At 37.5% G+C, this 19,098-nt stretch overlaps 1 protein-coding gene across 7 annotated transcripts in view; it reads left to right on the top strand.

The window, feature by feature from the left end:
* The window catches only part of NEK11 (NIMA related kinase 11), a 155,790-nt gene that overhangs the window by 62,643 nt on the left and 74,049 nt on the right, over positions 1-19,098 (top strand). For all 7 annotated transcript variants that reach the window (XR_012638255.1, XR_012638256.1, XM_074945572.1 and 4 more), the window contains exons 7-10: positions 14,060-14,209; positions 14,290-14,368; positions 14,931-15,019; positions 18,823-18,942. Coding sequence is in view for 5 of the 7 variants with exons in the window: in XM_074945572.1 (XP_074801673.1) it covers positions 14,060-14,209; positions 14,290-14,368; positions 14,931-15,019; positions 18,823-18,942 (438 nt within the window). In the remaining 2 variants the exon portion in view is untranslated. The remainder of the gene's footprint in view (positions 1-14,059; positions 14,210-14,289; positions 14,369-14,930; positions 15,020-18,822; positions 18,943-19,098) is intronic.

The raw sequence follows: 19,098 nt of genomic DNA, 5'->3' as shown, positions 1-19,098 counted from the left end.
TCGGGGTTTCCCCCTTCCCCCTGCCACTGTCTGAACTTACAAGACAGCTTGCTGACATTCTCTGCCCCCCAAAACACACTGTCTCTCCCTCCACATACACACAACACACTCCCTGTCACACTCCACTCTCCCATTTGAAAAGCATGCTGCAGCCACTTGCAGACTGGGATAGCTACCACAATGCACTGCTCTCTGTGGTGTTGCAAGAGCTGCTAATGTGGCAAGCCACTGCCCTTGCAGCTGACAGTGTGAACACACGTCAGCGCTTTCCCTGCTGCTGTCTCCGAGGGTTGGTTTAACTCCCGGCGCTCTACATCTGCAAGTGTAGCCATAGCCTTATACGTGGTGGGAAAAACCACGGTGCCCAAGGTTGAAGAGCTTTATGAGCCCCTGAGATAAAGGGCAAAGGACCAAGTCGAGATACTTAAGCCTAAGTGATGAAGGACTTTGGGTAAAGGGTATGTAGAAACCCCTGCAGACAAAGGGAAATAGTTTTGGTTTGGGGACTTTTATTTGCTGTGGAATGGTAGGATTCTTGATTTGGCCAAATCACCCTACCAGCCCAAGGGAAACCTCCAGGGGAGGTTTCAGAGTAGCAGCCGTGTTAGTCTGTATTCGCAAAAAGAAAAGGAGTACTTGTGGCACCTTAGAGACCAACAAATTTATTTGAGCATAAGCTTTCGTGAGCTACAGCTCACTTCATCGGATGCACATCTGATGAAGTGAGCTGTAGCTCACGAAAGCTTATGCTCAAATAAATTTGTTAGTCTCTAAGGTGCCCCAAGTGCTCCAGGGGAGGGAAACTGAGACACGATAGGGAAACAGAGGCAGTGGCACGCACTTGACACCAGAGAGGTAAGCACACCCTCACAGTCATCTGTCGTAGGCAATAGTTTATCATTTTCCTGCTATTCTAAAAATATTTGTAAGCGACTTACTATCTCATATTCTAAAATGGCCCATTACCTTCCCAAAGAATGTAGTATTTCTTAAAAAAAGGGACTTGTTTGTTTTTTTTGTGGGCACATGTATCTGAGTGATTGCTTTTTTTTTAATATTCCAAATCAGAAAATTCTCTGTACAAGACTTTGAACGCTGGAGTGCAGTTTTATTACTGAATTACTTGGAATCCCTGAAGATTTATGCCACCTTTTACTCCAGTCCTTCTCAGATATATTGGTGGCACCTGGGTACAGTTCTAAATATTGAGAACAGATCACCAAACTTTTAGACACTAGTAACATTTACTATTATTCACAGGCAATATACTGTAGTATTCAGCTTTTGTCAAGGGATGAGTCAGGAATCTCGTCTCATGCTTCCTGTAGCTGAACTGAGAAAGATTTTATGTCAGATTTTCCACTGTTAATCTGGGCTCAACGCTATGAAAGTGTCATTCCATTCAATTAAAAATATTGAGAGGGATTTCAAAAGATGTGGGAAATAACTCATTCAGCCCGCAGTGAAATCCTTTTCAAGTCATGAATTATAGTTGTTACTGAGTTGCCATAAGGAGTATTTTATTTTCTTGCAATATGAGCAGTTTTATCAGTGCAGCTTTCGGTACATTAAACATAAAGGAAGTGGGACAAATTCTATTCATAACTACATCTATGCAATCCCTCTGATGTCGTTGGGGTTGTAGATGACTAAATGAGAGCAGAAATTGCTCCAGTATATTGATATAGTATCTGTTGATTACATTTCCTTATGGTAAAGCACCAAACCACACAAAACAGAACCATCACAAGCAATAACTTTATTCTAGGTATTATACTTCAAATATTTCATGGTACTTTTCAGATCTAGTCTTTAAAGGCTGTCTTCTACACAGGATTCTTACTCTTGGGTCTTGTGCTCCCAGTGCAAGAGACGACAGAACTCCTATAACTCAAAACTTTTTGGCTCTCTGAGGTAGGGGTACTGAAGATCCACATGCACCATCAAATACCAGAACCTCAGCCCTAAGTAACTTCTCATCAGCTCCTTGTTAGTCAAGAAAGCTGAGATCAGATCCCATCAACCATCATTGCTCCAATTCTACTTTGATCTGTGACAGGTTTTGAATTTCTTCTATTGGTTCCCTCAACCCTTCAGTTAGTCTTTTAATACCGCATCTGTTTTTTTGTGTGCATCTGCTCATCCTTACACACTTGAGGCTACGTGGCCCTGAAATGCTGGCCTTGGTGTTAGCTTTAGATTCTACTTGTTAGTCAGTTTGTTTGGGAGCCCTTCTTTGCATGCCACTGAATTGTTAATTTGGTTCCTGCACTTCATATTTTGAGTTGACATTTTTCAGTGCTTTATGTATGAAACTTTAACACATTAAGTTCCAACAACAATACTTAATTTGCCATTCTTTTTCACAGCTTTGATGCATTGAGGTTTTGTGTCCAGACCTTAAAACGCTTTGAGACTTGGAGATGTTGTATCCTATTTTGTTTCTGATGCTTCTGAATGTTTCTTTCTAGATCCATTCTGAAGCTTCTGGATGTTCAATTCAGATATATTTTCCTTTCAATCTACCTTGTGATCCAAGATGCCATCATTCCTCTCATTGCCAATAATGAAAGATCAAGAGTTTTAAAAAGTGTGAATGTGACAAAAAGGTTTCACCAACCGGCAAGTGTGACTACTGCATTTTTGAATGAGCTTGCTCTGCCCTTGCATCCTATATTGATAAGTTGGTGAAGACACTTCAAACCCCTCTCCCCTTCTCCAGGGACTCAAGAAAAAAGTACAATTTGCCCTAAAATACCACTGACTGTACTTCCCTGTCCCCACAATAGAGTGTGATGGTGGAGGTGGCTATGCCTGGTGGGGAGACCTTTATTCTAAAACCCAATGTCACCTTTATTTATCTGAGGCTGGATAGAAGACTGATTCCATCCAAGTTAATTTGACAGCTATTTTGACCTTTCATGAACTAGTAATTGAAGGTAGATCAGTATTTCTGTGCAGACCCTTATCATCAGGTTAGTGCAAGCTTTGACGCATTTGAGGGCCAAAGTCCACTAATGTGGTTCTGACAAAGCTGATGAAAACTCCTTTTGAACCATTCAGTATATGAGGAACTTGTTTTTTTTTATGGAAGCTCATTTTCCTAGGGATAGTTATTTCAGCTCGTAGATCTGCTTTATACTATATTTTACAAGTATACAGTGGTGTTACAGACTCATCCTACATTCCTTCCAAAGATGATGGTAGGTTTCTACATTAGTGAGCCTATCATCCTGCTAACATCTTCCCATGACTGCATATCTTTCATGTATCTTCTCCTCAAATTTGATGTTCAGATATCCTTTGGTTTCTACTTATTGTGAACTAAAGACCTTAGAAAGCCCACCCAGATTTTCCTTTCTTTTGGCAATGAATCATTAAGCACTGCTGTCTTGAATGAGTCATGTTTATGTGACTGTAAGATTGTATTCTGGCAGGCCTGGAGACAGGTTCCATTTCAGGACACATGCTAGGCAAGATATGTACATTTGCAAAGCTCTGTTGTTAAGATTCAGCCTGTAGAGAAGAACTTCAGTTTGGTTTCTTAGTACTGCAGAACCCATCCTAGTCCTTAGAATCTCTTTTTTTTTTTTGGAATATTTTTTATATAAAGCTTTGTTTTATGAGGACTCATCCTTAATGCTTTGTCACTTTTCACCTTTTGTTCTTTTTTTTTTCTTCAAATTAAAAAAAGGCAAAAAAAAAAGTGCTCTAGGAGTGAATGGGACAAGGTCAAAATAGAAATATTAGCCCACTGCTGGCTGAAAAATAGTGTTGTCCAAAAATAAAAGTGAACTCAAGTAATTTCTACAGCAAAGGAGAAAAATAATCTATAGAAAAACTGCCATCTGTTTAACAAATAAGATGGATGCCAGCTTAAAATAGTGCCAGCAATTCCTACATAATACTGTAAACAAGAAGGATGTTATAATCAAAAGCAACACTTGGGTCAAGCAAAATTAAAACATCCAAACTGCTGGCATCATACTACTATAATAAATCATTAAAAACTCTGAGAAATTCCAATCTAGATTTCATTAGGATAGAGCACAGAGATTGCTCTATTCAGAGGTTGTTTTCTACTTCATGGTGATATAACTGAGAAGCCATTACCAGTTCTAAGGTCTTGACCAAAAATAGAGAATTTGAAGTAGGTTATTAATTACATAGAATATATCTAGATTAGGTCTGGGTTTATTTGACAATTGAATTTCTGCAGTTAGTTTTAAAATGGCAAGAATGACAGTGCAGTATTGATAATTATGGTGACATTTTAGCAACAGTATGTGGGATAATCTATGGGAAGTACTCTTTTTGTATGAAACTTACAGCAAATGTGTTGACTTTTAAGGTGAGCAACCTGTTTTTGGTAACGTGTGCTTGGCATATTTTGCAAATGAAATACATTCATCAACTAGAATTTGTATATCTTTTCCAAGATGCATAATTTTTCACATATTGTCCTGAGGGAAGTCCAGAACAACAGATAGGCAAACATGAAAGCTTTGTACAACTGCCTGTTCGTGGTTAGGTTCAGACCTGAAACTCTGGCAAGGTTTTATTCAGTTTTGAGCAAAACTCAGGCCAAGTTTGGGGTACTAGGGAAAGGAGTTATCATTTTGGGTGTAAACTTAGTTGTTTTAACGGAATTCAACCAGAAATGAAGCAAAACTCTTATGGTTTTGTATGAATTACATTTTCTTTTTCTCTTTATGCCCAGAACTCAAACTTGAGATATAAACCCACACAAAACAATATTTTTAAAAAGATCATGTGAAACCCTGGAAACATTAAACTGTTGATCTTAGACTACTACTACCACTGTTAAAAGAAGTCAGGATAGCAGAAGGGAATAAAGAACTCCTGTCAGTTGTATCACTGATGAATAGAAATGTCAATTAAATTATAATAAATTGGGAAGGCCAGAAAAATGTGGGTTTTAGAAAGATCTTACGAATTAAAGGGAAATTTCTGAATCTAAATGATATTTCAGCATCCTGGGAGGCTGACTTTCTCTTGCATTTCACTGTGACGATGAACTCCTAGCCCTGTTAAAATCAATGGTAGTTCAGTTGAGCCAAGATCTTACTTTAAATCTTCAAATTATATCCTTAATTGGCATATCTAGATTCTTCATCAAAGTGACCTCTGGGAAGCAAAAGAAGATGAAACAAGGTTAGTTCTCTACTGACTAAATTGACCCTGTTTTTTTTTCAGGTGCTTTTTTTAATTCGTTGTCTCCAGAAAATTCAACCATGTCAGCAAAAAACCAGGGTAAGAGGAGACATTTTGAGTAGAGGTCTTGTTCTTTGGCTGCCTGTTCATTCTCTGCACCTTTCTGACCTCAAATTTGATGAGTTGCATGGCCACTATTGGATCCTTGAAGCTGCAGTATACTTCATGACCTTAATGCAGCCATCTGTGAGAGAGGGGAAGAGGAAGGAAAGATCTGTTTAGCTGTGGAATCTCCTACTCTCACTTTCACATAGTTTCTGAGCAGTGGCATACAAGGACACATAGAAGAGGTGAGCTCCATGTTCACCCTGTAAATCTTGCCCTTCACTCTGCCCTGTGCAGCAGAACTGGCCTAGTTCTGCTGTGAGGGGAACCCCACATAGTAGCAGGATTTGCACCAACTTGAATGAAAGAGGATTCAGCACCCTTCAATTCTACACTATTTCTAATCGCTACATCTGCTATACTTGCCTCTTTTAATGGTATTCAGTCCACACTTGTGATGTTAATATTTTCTCAGGATTCACTTCCTAAAATTAGCTGAAGTAATTTAAAATGAAAATATCCTAATGGTAATCCAAGTTGGCAATCAAAACTTCTGGCATAAAAACTGCAATAATGGTTGGAGGAATGGGGCAGAAATGATTAGAAATGTAATTTTGTTGGAAACAGATTGGATTTTCATTCAGGGACCTAGTAAACTCTTTCCAAGAATTATATCAATAACTGAATTTTGTTTTCCTGAGCTAAGTTAATGTCCCTGTTACATTTAAAGCCTTTACCTTCGAATTCTTCTGTGTGATCTTGGCAGATTCTGACAGATGGTCTATGGAGTTCAGGTGTATTGGGCTCCACATGCATCCTGTCATGGGATTTTCATTTTAGCTTCACTTGTTTCTCTTTGTTTATGTTCCTGTCAGATTTTATTTTGTTAGTTTTTTTAAAAATTATTCATCTGAAGATGGGACTGAAGATGCACAGAAAAGGTGCATAATTGAGACTACAGCGATTCTAAAAAGTAGCGGTAGAATTTGTGTATTGTAGAGATTACTAATACTTGACATATGAAGCATTTTGTTTCTAATTTGCATTTCTTGTTTCTTTTTATTGCACTGTTTCATTTTAATATTATGGCAATGCAGTACAGAAAGGCAAGGTTAAAGGCAAGATTCACCAAAGCTCTTCCTAACCACTTTCAAAAAGACATGCAGAGAAACATGCAGGGCTATGAAAAATAACACATGTTCTGCAAGTTTGTAGGGTAAGGGCTAGCATACAAGTGTTCAGTTCAAATAAACCACTCACGTATGTTGTCTAAACTGCACACACACAAACTGTTTTTGTTTGAAGTCCTATCCCTATGCTGGATCATGCAAAGCGTACTTGTGTACTAAGGGGGTGTGTTCTATTTCATGGGCTTGTGTGTGCCTTTAAAACTAATGGCTATTTTGTATGAGAATTAACAGAAAAGTGTAGACATTTTGGGTATAATCAGGGCTTCACTGTCACTCTGTCAGGATGTAACTTTGTTACTTACATCAGACTTTCCTGTATAACAATGTAGTGCAGGAGTCCAGAGTCCACCTTTTTTGAGGTCAGGCTTATTACATGTCCCCTGCCGCACCAAAGACATATAGAAAGTTTTCTAAAGAAACAACTCTTCTATGCTTTAGAGCAGTGATTTTCAAACGTTTTAGGCAGCATACCCCTTTCCAAATAATGTAGTCTACTGCATACCCCCTTCTGAGATAGGGTCATAATATACCTATGATTAGATTGCCAAGACTTACTAAATAAAATGTGTTGTGTGCCATTACAGAATTTTTCTCACATACCCCATGATGAGAGCTCATGGACACCTAGGGTACACATACCCCAATTTGAAAACCACTGCTTTAGAGTAACCTTCTACTCTTCTGATTATTTGAAATATAGTTGTATTTAAATAAACATTGTGGTCAAAGCAAAGATCACAGATTTCATATTCATGTACAAATGATAAATCAGACACGCAGATAGTGTAACTCAGGACAGCTCCAATGAAGTCCTCTCCAGTGGCACCTCCCAGAAAAAAATTTCACGAGAAAAACTTCACAACCCATGTAAAGTGTGATATACGGAAACAATCTAACCAGATCTGGTGTTCTTTGAGTGGTCCTTACCTAGCTTTTAGGCAACGCTGGATGAGTAATAAGAATCTGCTGAAATGTAATTCACGATGCAGAAAATCCCAGTTTGGTCTCTGACTGATTGCCCAGATTATCCACAGACAGGGGCGGCTCTACCAATTTTGCCGCCCCAAGCAGTTGCCGCCGAATTGCTGCCACCGCTATAGTGGCGAAGCTGCTGCCAAATTGCCCCCGCGCCTGGAAGAGCGGTGGAGCTGCCGCCCAAAAGTGTCGGATTGCCGCCGTGGGACACGGACTGCCGCCCCATTCTCAATGCCGCCCCAAGCACCTGCTTGGAAAGCTGGTGCGCGGAGCCGGCCCTGTCCACAGATAAATACGCATAAAAATGAAAGAGTGCTTAGTACATTTTGCATGTTTTATTATTTCGTATATTAGAATACAGCAAGTTGTATACTTGGGAAAAGTCTTTGGAATTTTTATTTTTTGCCAGAGTTGTAGTTTGTGCAACATTTCTGAAAGGCATGTATAGATAGATAGATAGATAGAGATAACTCAAATAGAATTGAGATTGTGATTAGTTTAAAGCATCTAAAGCTTGTTTTTTCTCTTTGTTCCCTTCCTTGTCTCTAGTAAATTTGGAAAGAGAAGAACCAAAGGCTGACTGTGCTGGCACTGTCATTTCATTCATTTGAGCTTTAGGTCCAAGTATACAATCCGGTGTCAAATATCCCAGAGTTGTTAGCATGCTGATTACTTTGCATTCCAAAAAAGTTTGGGTATAGTACAATAATTGCTTAATAACGTCAGTGCTTTTTCATTATCTCTGATGTAGTCATCTGATTGTTCTTAATGATACCTATTTCCCTTCCTAAGAATAATGGGCCAAATCCTCAGCTGATGTAAATCGGTGTAGCTCCATTGAAATCAATGCAGCTATACCTATTTACATGAGCTGAGGATCTGGGGAGGCTGCTTCATGTGCCCCTACCCCCATGCCAACTTCCCAGATCTTTATCCTTCTACTGCACCCCACTCTGAAATCCTCCAGGCCACTCCAAGCTTTGGCTTCTTCTCTTGCCACCCTTCCCCGTCTCCACTCCCTATCTCAGGCTATAAAACCCAGGTCTCAGGCTCCTTTGCTCCCAGAAAAGCCCTCTGCAAGGTAGGGGTTGACACCTCCTAGGTACAAAAAAATGGGACATCCAGGATGATCCTGAGCCCATAAAACTGGACATCTGACAGTGTATACTGAACACCCTGACAGATTTCCTGGGAAAGCTGGTGTGTGTACTGAGCACCCTTGCGGATTTCCCAGGACAGCTACCTCAAAAAAAGGGATGATCCTGGGAAAACCTGAACAGGTGGCAATGCCTAATGTCACTCTACTCTAATGTCACTTCAATATCTTAGTATCTATTGGCTTTCCCCACTTCTCCCCAGCTTTCTGTGGCTCTTGTCCATCCCCCTCTCTCTGAGGTGTGCCAGGGTGAGTGGGATCTTTCTTCCCTGCCCCAAAACTCCTCAGAGGGAGGGGGATGAAAAGCAGGTAGAGAAATGTCCCATCAAGAAATGTCAGCTTGGCAGCTATGCTACATCATTAGCTGAGTGTGAGGACAGTATCTAAATTTCAAAAGATGTGGTTCTGTCACAGAATTTTGAATTGAAGAAGATTTGCAATTTCTACTGTAGAAATTATAGAAGGTTATAACTAGATTAATACAAATCCGGGATCATTAAAAAAGTTTTTTATAATAAATAGTTACCAACATATGTAGAAAGCCTGTTTTACTTCCTTAAGACTTAGTTTAATGTAAGGGTTCAATTCATATAACTTTTTAAAGGTCCTAATCCTGCAAACCTTTATCACATAACTAATCTTTACTATCACATGTAATCTCCTTGAAGTAAATAGGTCTACTCACCTGAGTAAGCATTTGTGGTATCTGGCCCTAAATAAATATAAAACACAAAATCCACTTAACTAATAATAGTCTTCCAATGTTCCTTCTAGTTATTTGAATTTGCCTTATGTACGTGAATGTTTTGGAAATTTTATATTGAAAGGAACTTCATTAGTTGGCCTAAAATAAATGATCCTCAGCTAATTGACAATCCACCCACACTCTGGAAAAGAGTGACAGTTCCTGAAAGCATATAAAACACAGTTCATTGCTTGGATTGTGTCCTTTTAGAGCTGCAAAGAGAGTTTTGTTTTTACATTTCCTAAGATGAATAAAAGAAATATTTTTCTGAAGTACTCTACTGAAGTACATGTTGTTTTCTTGTGATCCTTAGTCTTTAGTTTACTGAATTCCCTCTACATAAATCCCAGCATGTTGGAGGATATCTGCTAAACACCGTAGAGCAGAGCTTTTCAACTTTTTCCCATTTGTGGACTCCTAACATTTTTTGAAGGGTGGTGTGAACCCCTTTGGAAATCTAAGACATAGTGTGCGGATCCCCAGAGGTCCATGGGCCACAGGCTGAGAACCACTGCTGTAGAGTATTGTGAGAAATTTGAAATGCTTTAAACATTGGGGCTCGTTGGTCAACATAATGGCAGATGAAATGGAACTTTGATAAATATAACGTATATTGGCAATCAGCTATTCTGTGCTGCTTATAAAAGCTAATGAGTTCTGAACTTGCATGCCCGCCCCCCCCCGCCCCCGATGGAAATGACAGTGATTTTTATGGCTAGCTCAATGAAAATGTCCACAGAATTAGGTAAACAAGCAAACAAGGTGGTGGGTACATTTAAAAAGGGATAAACTATTACGGAAAATTTTATACTGACACTATCAATGGCACATCCTCAACAGGCATTTATTTTATCCAGTTTTGGTTGCTTCTATAATGAAAACTCCAGACAATAATAATATTTTTTTTTACTACCCTGAGGCACCAATCAGGATGGTGCAAGACACTATACCAACACATGAGAAGATGCAGACCCTGTCTTGAGGAGCTTACAATTGTTGGGTGAGAAGGTTACAATAAATAATTTTTCTAGAGAGAGACAAGTATGTCAGGAAATTATTCTTCTTCAGAATTCCTTGTGCTATCAAGCTGATAGAGTGCTCCACAAAGTTACTGGAATTTTGATTTTCTGTTTTTTGAGTGTTTAATTGAAATGTCAATTTTGGCCTCACTACCTTAAAAACACTGTAGCAGAGGTTGGAAAGATCCACAGAAGAGCAACAACAAAGGGTTAAAAATGCAACAATACTTACATATGAAGACAAGACTGACAAAGCTTGGATTATTTATTCTGCAAAGCAGAAGGATCAGAGGGATGTTGACTGTGATTGTGAAAGGTATAGTGAAAACTGATCAGGCTCTCTTTTCTATGTGATCAAATAATATGAGCATAAGGGGCCATTCTATGAAATTAATGTGCATCACATTTACAAAAATGAAATGGTACTTTACACAGCTAGCAAACCTATAAATTTCACTAACACAAAAGGTCATCAAACCAAATCTCTGGCTGGATAATTTTATGACCACTAATAATATTAGTAGCTATTCCAGCTAAGATTATAAAAGTAATCAAATTATATGCTTCAAGGCATAAACTGATTGCTTATGATAATCAGGAATAGATTTCCCTTCCCCATGTGCAGCAATGCACAGATAGCTGAATGCATCCGGGTGTCTTTTTCGTCTTACTCTGAAGCCTCAGGTGTGGGTAGGATACTGGACTAAATAGATAAATGCACTGACCTGATATGGCAAATCTTATGTTCCTGATGGCACCTTAAGCAATTTCAGGTGCCAAAATCTGCAGCTTCAAAACACATTGTATCTGTCAGATTGGGATTCTCCCTTCTTTTCCTTCCCACTGCCTGCTTTCATTTCTGTTTAACAATTTCAGATACCATGTATATATGCCCTTCTGTGTATAATGTGTGTGTGTACCTGTGTTGAGAGAACATTTCCTCACGTAACAATTGTCTTGTCTCCTAGTTTGACCTTCTAAAAGACTATCAGCATAAATACTTCTTTACTCTATTAATATTCACTGTTTTGGGGGATATGGGAGCTGCTAGGTACCCAACACTTTTGGAAATCAGGCACTTATTTAGGTGCTTAAATATGGAGTGAGCATAACTGGACTTTAAGCACCCACTACTGATAATCTTGGACCAATTGTACTGAGGTTCAGTTTTAGAAAGCACCACTGAGAAACATGTACCTGATATTTTGCCTCTTTTTTGTCTGTATTATGTGTACAGCATGGGCCTCACTTTCATCTCCAAAATGTAACAACTTGGTCTCATTTTTAATTGCAAGCTAGACCAATATGCTTTCTAAAAGTTGTATTTAATCAAAAGTGAATAACTGAAATTTGTCATATCTGCTATAGTTGTTTCCTTGGACTGTCATTGTATCTGCCTGAATCAGTTCTACCCACACATATAGTAAAGTGGTTTAAAGTCTTTAGAGGGAATGCTTGGTGGAATTGCAAAGTGGTATTATTATTATTATCTAATATGTAAGTCTGTCACCGTATCTCAGTGGGTCACAGCTGAGAATGCCAGATTCAGGACAAACTCCTGAAAAATAGAGCAGACTCACCCCAAACTGGTGGTTATTCTATCATTAGATTATACCAAGCCAGTAACAAAAGTAAACTTCTGTTTTACCACATTGGTTAACAAGAAGTCAAAAATGCAGTCTCCTTAGGCATTCCAGCCTTTGTCTCACCACCCAGACACTGGACTTTATGATGAGTGGTTACTGAAAACCAATTTAATCAAATATAGGGTCCTTCCAATGTCAAGAGATCAGCCACTTAGTCAGGTCAATATATAACTCAGATCTTACCCAATAATCACACTGCTGCCAATCTTTGAGTAACTAAAATCTAAACAATTATTAATAAAAGAAAAGATGAAGAGAGTTTAAAATCTTTAATAGATCGTATACATACAATAATTGCAAACTCCTTATATCAGGTTTGTAGCAGTGATGTTATAGACTTCTGGCTTGTAAAGTCTCTGCTAACTCCCAGAAGATTGGAAGGTCCTCAGTCCATAATGCAATATGCTCCTTTTAGTTGTAAATCCACAGTCCAGAGAATCTGGGCAGGAAAGAGGCAAAATGGAGGTATCTCAGAGGTCTTTTATACCCTTTGCCATATGTCTGTAAATTGAGTAACTCAAACACAGTTCACAGCCACAGTTTGTGGAAAGTTACTGGCCTAAGATGGAGTCCAAGGTCACATGAGCATATCACATGTCCTTACATGCTTTGATGACTCTCAGAGTCAGCCATTGCCCATATCTGTGCTGAGGCGTCCACGAGAAGACTTACTGGATGGGATGAATTTATAGTATGGCCCATTGTTAGAGTGAAGTGTCCTTAATAGGCCATCAAGCGTGAATAGTCCATTCACAATGGGCTGGAGAGACTGGATGTAAACTACCCTGTGGGTTTCAAAGCGGCAGCCGTGTTAGTCTGTATTAGCAAAAACAACAAGGAGTCCTTGTGGCACCTTAGAGACTAACAAATGTATAAGCTTTCGTGGGCTAAGGGGTTTAGCCCACGAAAGCTTATAAATTTGTTAGTTTCTAAGGTGCCACAAGGACTCCTTGTTGTTTTTACCTTGTGAGTGTTACCCCAGGAACAAACACATTTGATTTATAGATACATAGCCAATATTCATAGCTTCAGATACAGTGATGATACATGAATTTAAACAGGATAATCTTATTTAGCAAAAAATAACTTTTCCATTGACACCTTATATGACAGGCTTTGCACAAGACCTGTTGCAACTGTACAACACAGGCAACATCAGTGACACAAATGGTCATATTTCAGTCATCACAAAGTTATATGAGTATCAGGATATTTGTCCTAAATATATTCTATCTGGAGATCTTTCGGCTCCATTAGAACCTTGAAGAAGAGCCCCACAATGGGTGAGAGAAGGGGAAATCAAGGCACCCATTTAAAATTCACTGTTCACATAGCGTCCTCTTGATTTTGATAGTTTAAAAGTGGAGCTGGGCCTGAGCAGGTCCTCACATTTAAACATTCTTTTCTCTCATGTCCCCTGTATAAAATTTTCAAGGGGATTCAGATTTGAATTTTTTTATATGCACCCACCACTTAGGTTTTGGTTCTGGTTTGACTCTAAAACTGGAAGGGGTCTAATGTCTGAAATAATGAGGCTTCGATGTGTGCCTAGGTGACTGCAATCTCACTAGAACGCTCTTTCCTGTGAGTTTTCCATCATTTTAAGCCATTTTAGGTGCTTTTCTAGTCCTGGTTTGACCTCAAACCTAAACCCCCAAAGATAGCCTAAACAAATCTGTATCTGAACATCACCTCTCTGCCGGTCTCTAGTTAAAACAACCAGTACTGACTGTAACAAACACAAAAGCTGATTTATATAATAATCTTTTAATGTGGTTTAACTTTCCTGCCTATGTCTGTGGAAATGAAATGATAATGGCTACAGGCTTTACAAATGCTAAGCAGGAGCAGATGATTCTATGGTCTGAATGAAGACTGTTTCAGATGAAGAGAACAGTATGACATCGAAGTGTCCTATCATCAAGAGAAAAGGACACACACTTCAGCTCTTTACAGACACTGTTATAGTTAATATACTGTCACTGAGTATGCCACTTCAAAATATTGTCTCTGTTATTTCCTTACATCATTTTATTTTGTTCTTCTAGGTCACTGGGATGCATTTTGTATGAGATGTGCTGTCTGGATCATGCATTTACTGGACACAATTTTTTGTCTATTGTGCTAAAAATCGTGGAAGGCAACACACCTTCTCTTCCTGACAGATATCCAAATAAACTGAACACAGTCCTCCACAGGTTTGTTGTTCTCTGGCTTATCATATATGTTCAATTATTTTCAAAATAATTGAGTTAGCTTTCTTCCATTAATATTTCAGCATGCTGAACAAGAATCCTTCTCTGAGGCCATCTGCAACAGAGATTCTAAAAATCCCCTACATTGATGAACAATTACAGGTATTTAAAATGAAAAAGCAATAGACATGCACTTAACATGCAAATATGTATGTTGCAAAAATGCACTAAAGTAGAAGAACATTTGATGAGAAGAAATGAGTCCGAGAGGCGTCCATGCAAGTTTGAGATAGAAGTTTTCTTTACAAATGATGGTGGGAAAACAGAGCTCTTGTCACCAAACCCTCTAGAAAGGGGACTGGGTGAGTGAGTCTGCTTAGCATGAAATTTTATAAGCAATAAAGAGAACATTCATTTATATATTGCAAACTTCTGAGATCATTGGGGGTGAGGTATGAGGAATCTCAACTCTGTTCCACTTGGCCAATGGCCAAGAGGTATCCAACCGTTTAATGAAAAACAACACATTCAAGTAAACATCTTGCTTTTCTGTTTCATAGTCTTGCTAAAGTGTATATTATTTCTAGGCTTTATGGGAAGAGGGACAGAAAAGTTGTTAAAACATTTTATATTGGGACTGTACCAAATATTGGATCATAGATGAAGATGTTGGGTCACTGCGTTACTATAATTTGTTGATTTTGCTGCTGTTTTATTTTTTTAGCAGAATGTCAAATGCAAATTCATAAATATGGCTCTGAAAGACAAGACATTTAATTGTCAGAAAGAAGCTGCACGCATCGTTAATGCTGTGTAAGTACTGCAGTGTTTTTATTAGTAAAAAGTACTACACAGGAAAGAGTTGCTAAATGCATCCATGTTTTAACATGTTAAATTAAACTCATAAGACCAAATTTTTAAAAGGGATCTGTGCTAACAAATGCACATGCTGACGTACACCTACATTTTTAAAGCACTTTGAGAACTACGGTAAAAAGCGCTGTATGAGAGCGAAGCATTCTTTTTTCTATGTGCAAACCCATAACAGCATGTACACATTGGTTAATTTTGCATGCGCATAGGGTATTTTTACATGCAAATATAGTACCTGTTGTATGTGTAATTAAATTATTCCTGCTCACAATTACAAGTTAATGCACATTTTTTACATGTGGTCTTCAGATCTGTACCTTTTGAAAGATTAGGTCATGATTTGAAGTATGTTATGATTCAGTTATGCATGGTGTAGTTTGTGACTACAGTAATATCAAAGCTTTTTTTCTAAATGGTTTCAAACTGAAGACATAAACATTTAAACTAATATTCAGGATGCAGGCCTGTAGGATATCATACAGTTGCCTTTCAACTATATTGAGAAATTAATATTAATCATATTTATTAGATCTTATACTAATATGCATTGGACGTAACCTGTCTGAGATAATTCTATGATATTAAAGATATTTAATTTAAACAGTATTAAAGCACAATACTGCAATAATTAGGACAAATTTCAATGCTGATAATTTCATTCTGCCTTCTTATATTACCCCTGTAGTTTCAGTTAGATCTGGTATTCCACTTCACTTCCTGTCCCTAGAGATTTTGTGTCATATTGCTTTGCACTATTAAACAGCTGCTGTTTTCCTGCACAAAGGTGGCAGTAATTCACAGCTGGGTGAAGTGATGCACATTCCTTGTCTCTTACTTGCCTCCTGGTTTGTTATGACGCTTAATTAATTGTTTGTAAATTTCTTTGAGATCCTTAGATAACAGGCAATACAGAAGTGCAAGTTATTATTATCCCTTGTAATCATATAATACAAATCAGTGGACATAAATATTCATAAAATATTACAGGACGCTTCCATGTGCTTCACATTTATTACTCAGATTTGTTATGGGACCCATGTAAGAGCAAATTCATAGCTCTTCAGAAGAAGTACGGTTGTTTGGTAGTGGAGAGTTGTGCTCCTAAATGTGATTGGCACAATATGCAGGCAAGGTTTTCAGTTTCCAAAAAGTGTTTGAAATGTGTTAGCTGAAATACATACTGAAGCATAAAATATTTGAAATATCAGGGATGCGATCTTCAGTCCTGGCCTTTATTTTGTGGACACAATTTTTCACCTCCATTGAACTGCACACACCATTTTAAACTTAAATCACACTTTTTCTTGGTTATTTATTTGGGGCCAAAAATTGTGGGTGCAGCTTATTATGGGAGCAGTATTACACCTGAAAAATGGAAAATCAACCTCCAAATTTCCCAGTGTTTCCAGGATGGACTGATCACACCTGGACCCTACCATTGAAGGAATACAGTAAGCTCCAAAGATGTTTTAATTGGATCCAGTTTGAATATATTGAAACAGATCACCTTTCTAATTGATATTATGTATGGCAGAATTGGCATATACAGAGGGAGAGTGTGTGTTATTCTGTGGTCAGTAACCTCTTGCATCCATTCAGCATTGATGGGTCTGTGATCTTCCTCAACACAAAGAACAGGTTCTAAGTGTTAACAAGTTCTTTGCATAAATCTATAGAGAAATTCTTGATTTCTGTGACAAATAACAATTTACTTTTTGATAAACCTTCCTATAAACATCCATTCCTTTTCCATGTGTCCTTATGCAGTAGAGCTCGTAAAACACTCATTCCTAGGAAAAGGTGTATACAGTTTTGAAGCTTTTCACCTTGCATTTATGTTTGTTCCATATGAAAAGTCAATTTCTCTTGGCAGTGGTGATCTCTGTTTTCAGAGGCCCAGAGTTCCGATAAAATGCAGCACAGTGCAGATCATCTATTTTTGGCAGAGATTAAAAATTTACCCTTAAGCTTTTCAAATTAAAGGCAACTGTTTTTTGTTTTTAAAAAACCCTTATCATTAAATATAAACCCTCCCAGAAATATGCTATATTCTGAGTCAGTTGGGTTAAGTATTCAGAATATGTATGAAAATAATATGTCTGAATCTAATTACAATAATATATAAAGGTTTTAAATAAAATTCGGATGAGATCGTTAAAAATCTGTATTGTGATTGTTGTTAAGCGAAATGCCAAAGAGACAGATTAAAAAAAACTCTGGAAAGTGTTGTCATTCAAAAAGTCAAAGGACAACAATTTAAACTTAAAGCTATATAATCATAAATTGCTATAAACTTGAAGCTGTATTTCATTTTTGGAAGTCCCTACCAGGAGCAGCTCAATGTACATCTTTCCCAACCACTTTGTCATTCTACATCTGTGGGGTTTTTTTCTTTCCATGAATTGCTTATATATCAAGTCCAGCCTAGCTTTATGTTTTCTAATAAAATTCCATAATAGTTTACTGCGGTTCTACCCAATTCATAAATTTTAAATATTTAAACAAGCATAAAGCTCTACAAATTCAAATTCAAAACTTGGAAGAAGAATGGCTTTGTTATCCCAGAGGTTTTTGTATTATAAATCCCAGCTCTGTTATAATGCATAAGAAATATGTCTAAATTATTCATTCTTAAAGGATTTGTTCCAAATTGCTTAATAACTGAAATCTTCTTGTCTTTGTCTTCAGTGTCATATGTTTCCCAATACCACTGAGATCCTTCTACTATTTTCCTCCATAGACAACATTTGAGAAATATGGTGAAAATATATCTCCCTGCATTGTAAACATTCTGATGTTTCCCAAGATAGTTCCCCATGGCCTATTATGTGATTTATTGGGGCATAAAATTAAGCTCTTAGATTATCACACATCAAAGTAGATGAAGACTTAGAAGCTAAATCTTGAGAATAAGAGTAACAATTTGAAATGAATACTGCTCACCATAAATTCCAGTACTCTAAACTTTGGTTTACATGGGAAGTCATAATGTATGACTGCAGTTGCATTTTTATAGTCACTGTAGGCTGTAAAATAGTCTGGAATCTGTACAGTTTTTTCAAGTATAGGACATGTATTGGTCTCTTGTGTTTATGGATACAGTTGAGATCTTGAATAGGTGAGTTAGTAATTCATGCTTAACTTTCAGGAGAGGTCTATGAAAACCATTTGAGTCATGAAAAAACCACTACTATTCTGTGGGACCAGGAAATGAATAACAGCAGACAGCATTTACAAGGAAGTAAATGACTATTATAAAAGCTCATTAAAGGAGCATTAACATTTTCTTCTTTTATACTTCTTCAAAATTGATCATTAAAAAATTCTGATTGGTATTGTTGTTATCAGTTGATTTAATTTTAAACTAAAAGGCAGAATTTCTGCTTGTGATATTCTGAATGAGACAAGAGACTATAACTTTTGTAGGTGTGCTTCCATATTTATTATTTTAGTGATAAAGTACTGAGAATTTCACTTTGTCTATCCTCTTATGAAATATTTAAAATGGTGTATGCAAAATGTTCTGGGTTTATAGGTCTACATTTTGCATACTTTCATAATGAAAATAAATCTGATATAACACTACTGTAAGTAAACAAACCTCTGTTTAGTCCATTACATTACCTATGCTTTCCTCATTAATATACTCAGAATGTCAACATCTCAGCATCACAATGATGTAATTTTAAATATTGCTGTTTACATTTTTATATAAATAGAGACTTGCATGCTTTTATTTTTAGGCAGAAAAAAGTCCATTTGCAAACTCTGCGGGAACTGTCTGAGGTGCAGAAAATGACTCCACGAGAGCGAATGAGGTTGCGGAAGTTAAATGCTGCAGATGAAAAAGCAAAGAAGCTTAAGTAAGATGTATAACTAACACTGTGTTTTCACCATGCATTCCTTCATCTGTGCAATTTGCCAGGAAAGCAAGAATGAAAACAGTTGACTTACAGACACTCTGCAGGTTCTTCAGCTACTGATGGGTGAATGGTGATTTTACATTGGTTAGATAAGAG

This window comes from Natator depressus, chromosome 2 (genome assembly GCF_965152275.1).
Source record: "Natator depressus isolate rNatDep1 chromosome 2, rNatDep2.hap1, whole genome shotgun sequence".
NCBI classification, from domain to species: domain Eukaryota; kingdom Metazoa; phylum Chordata; order Testudines; family Cheloniidae; genus Natator; species Natator depressus.
This window is presented reverse-complemented; position numbering and strand designations above follow the sequence as displayed.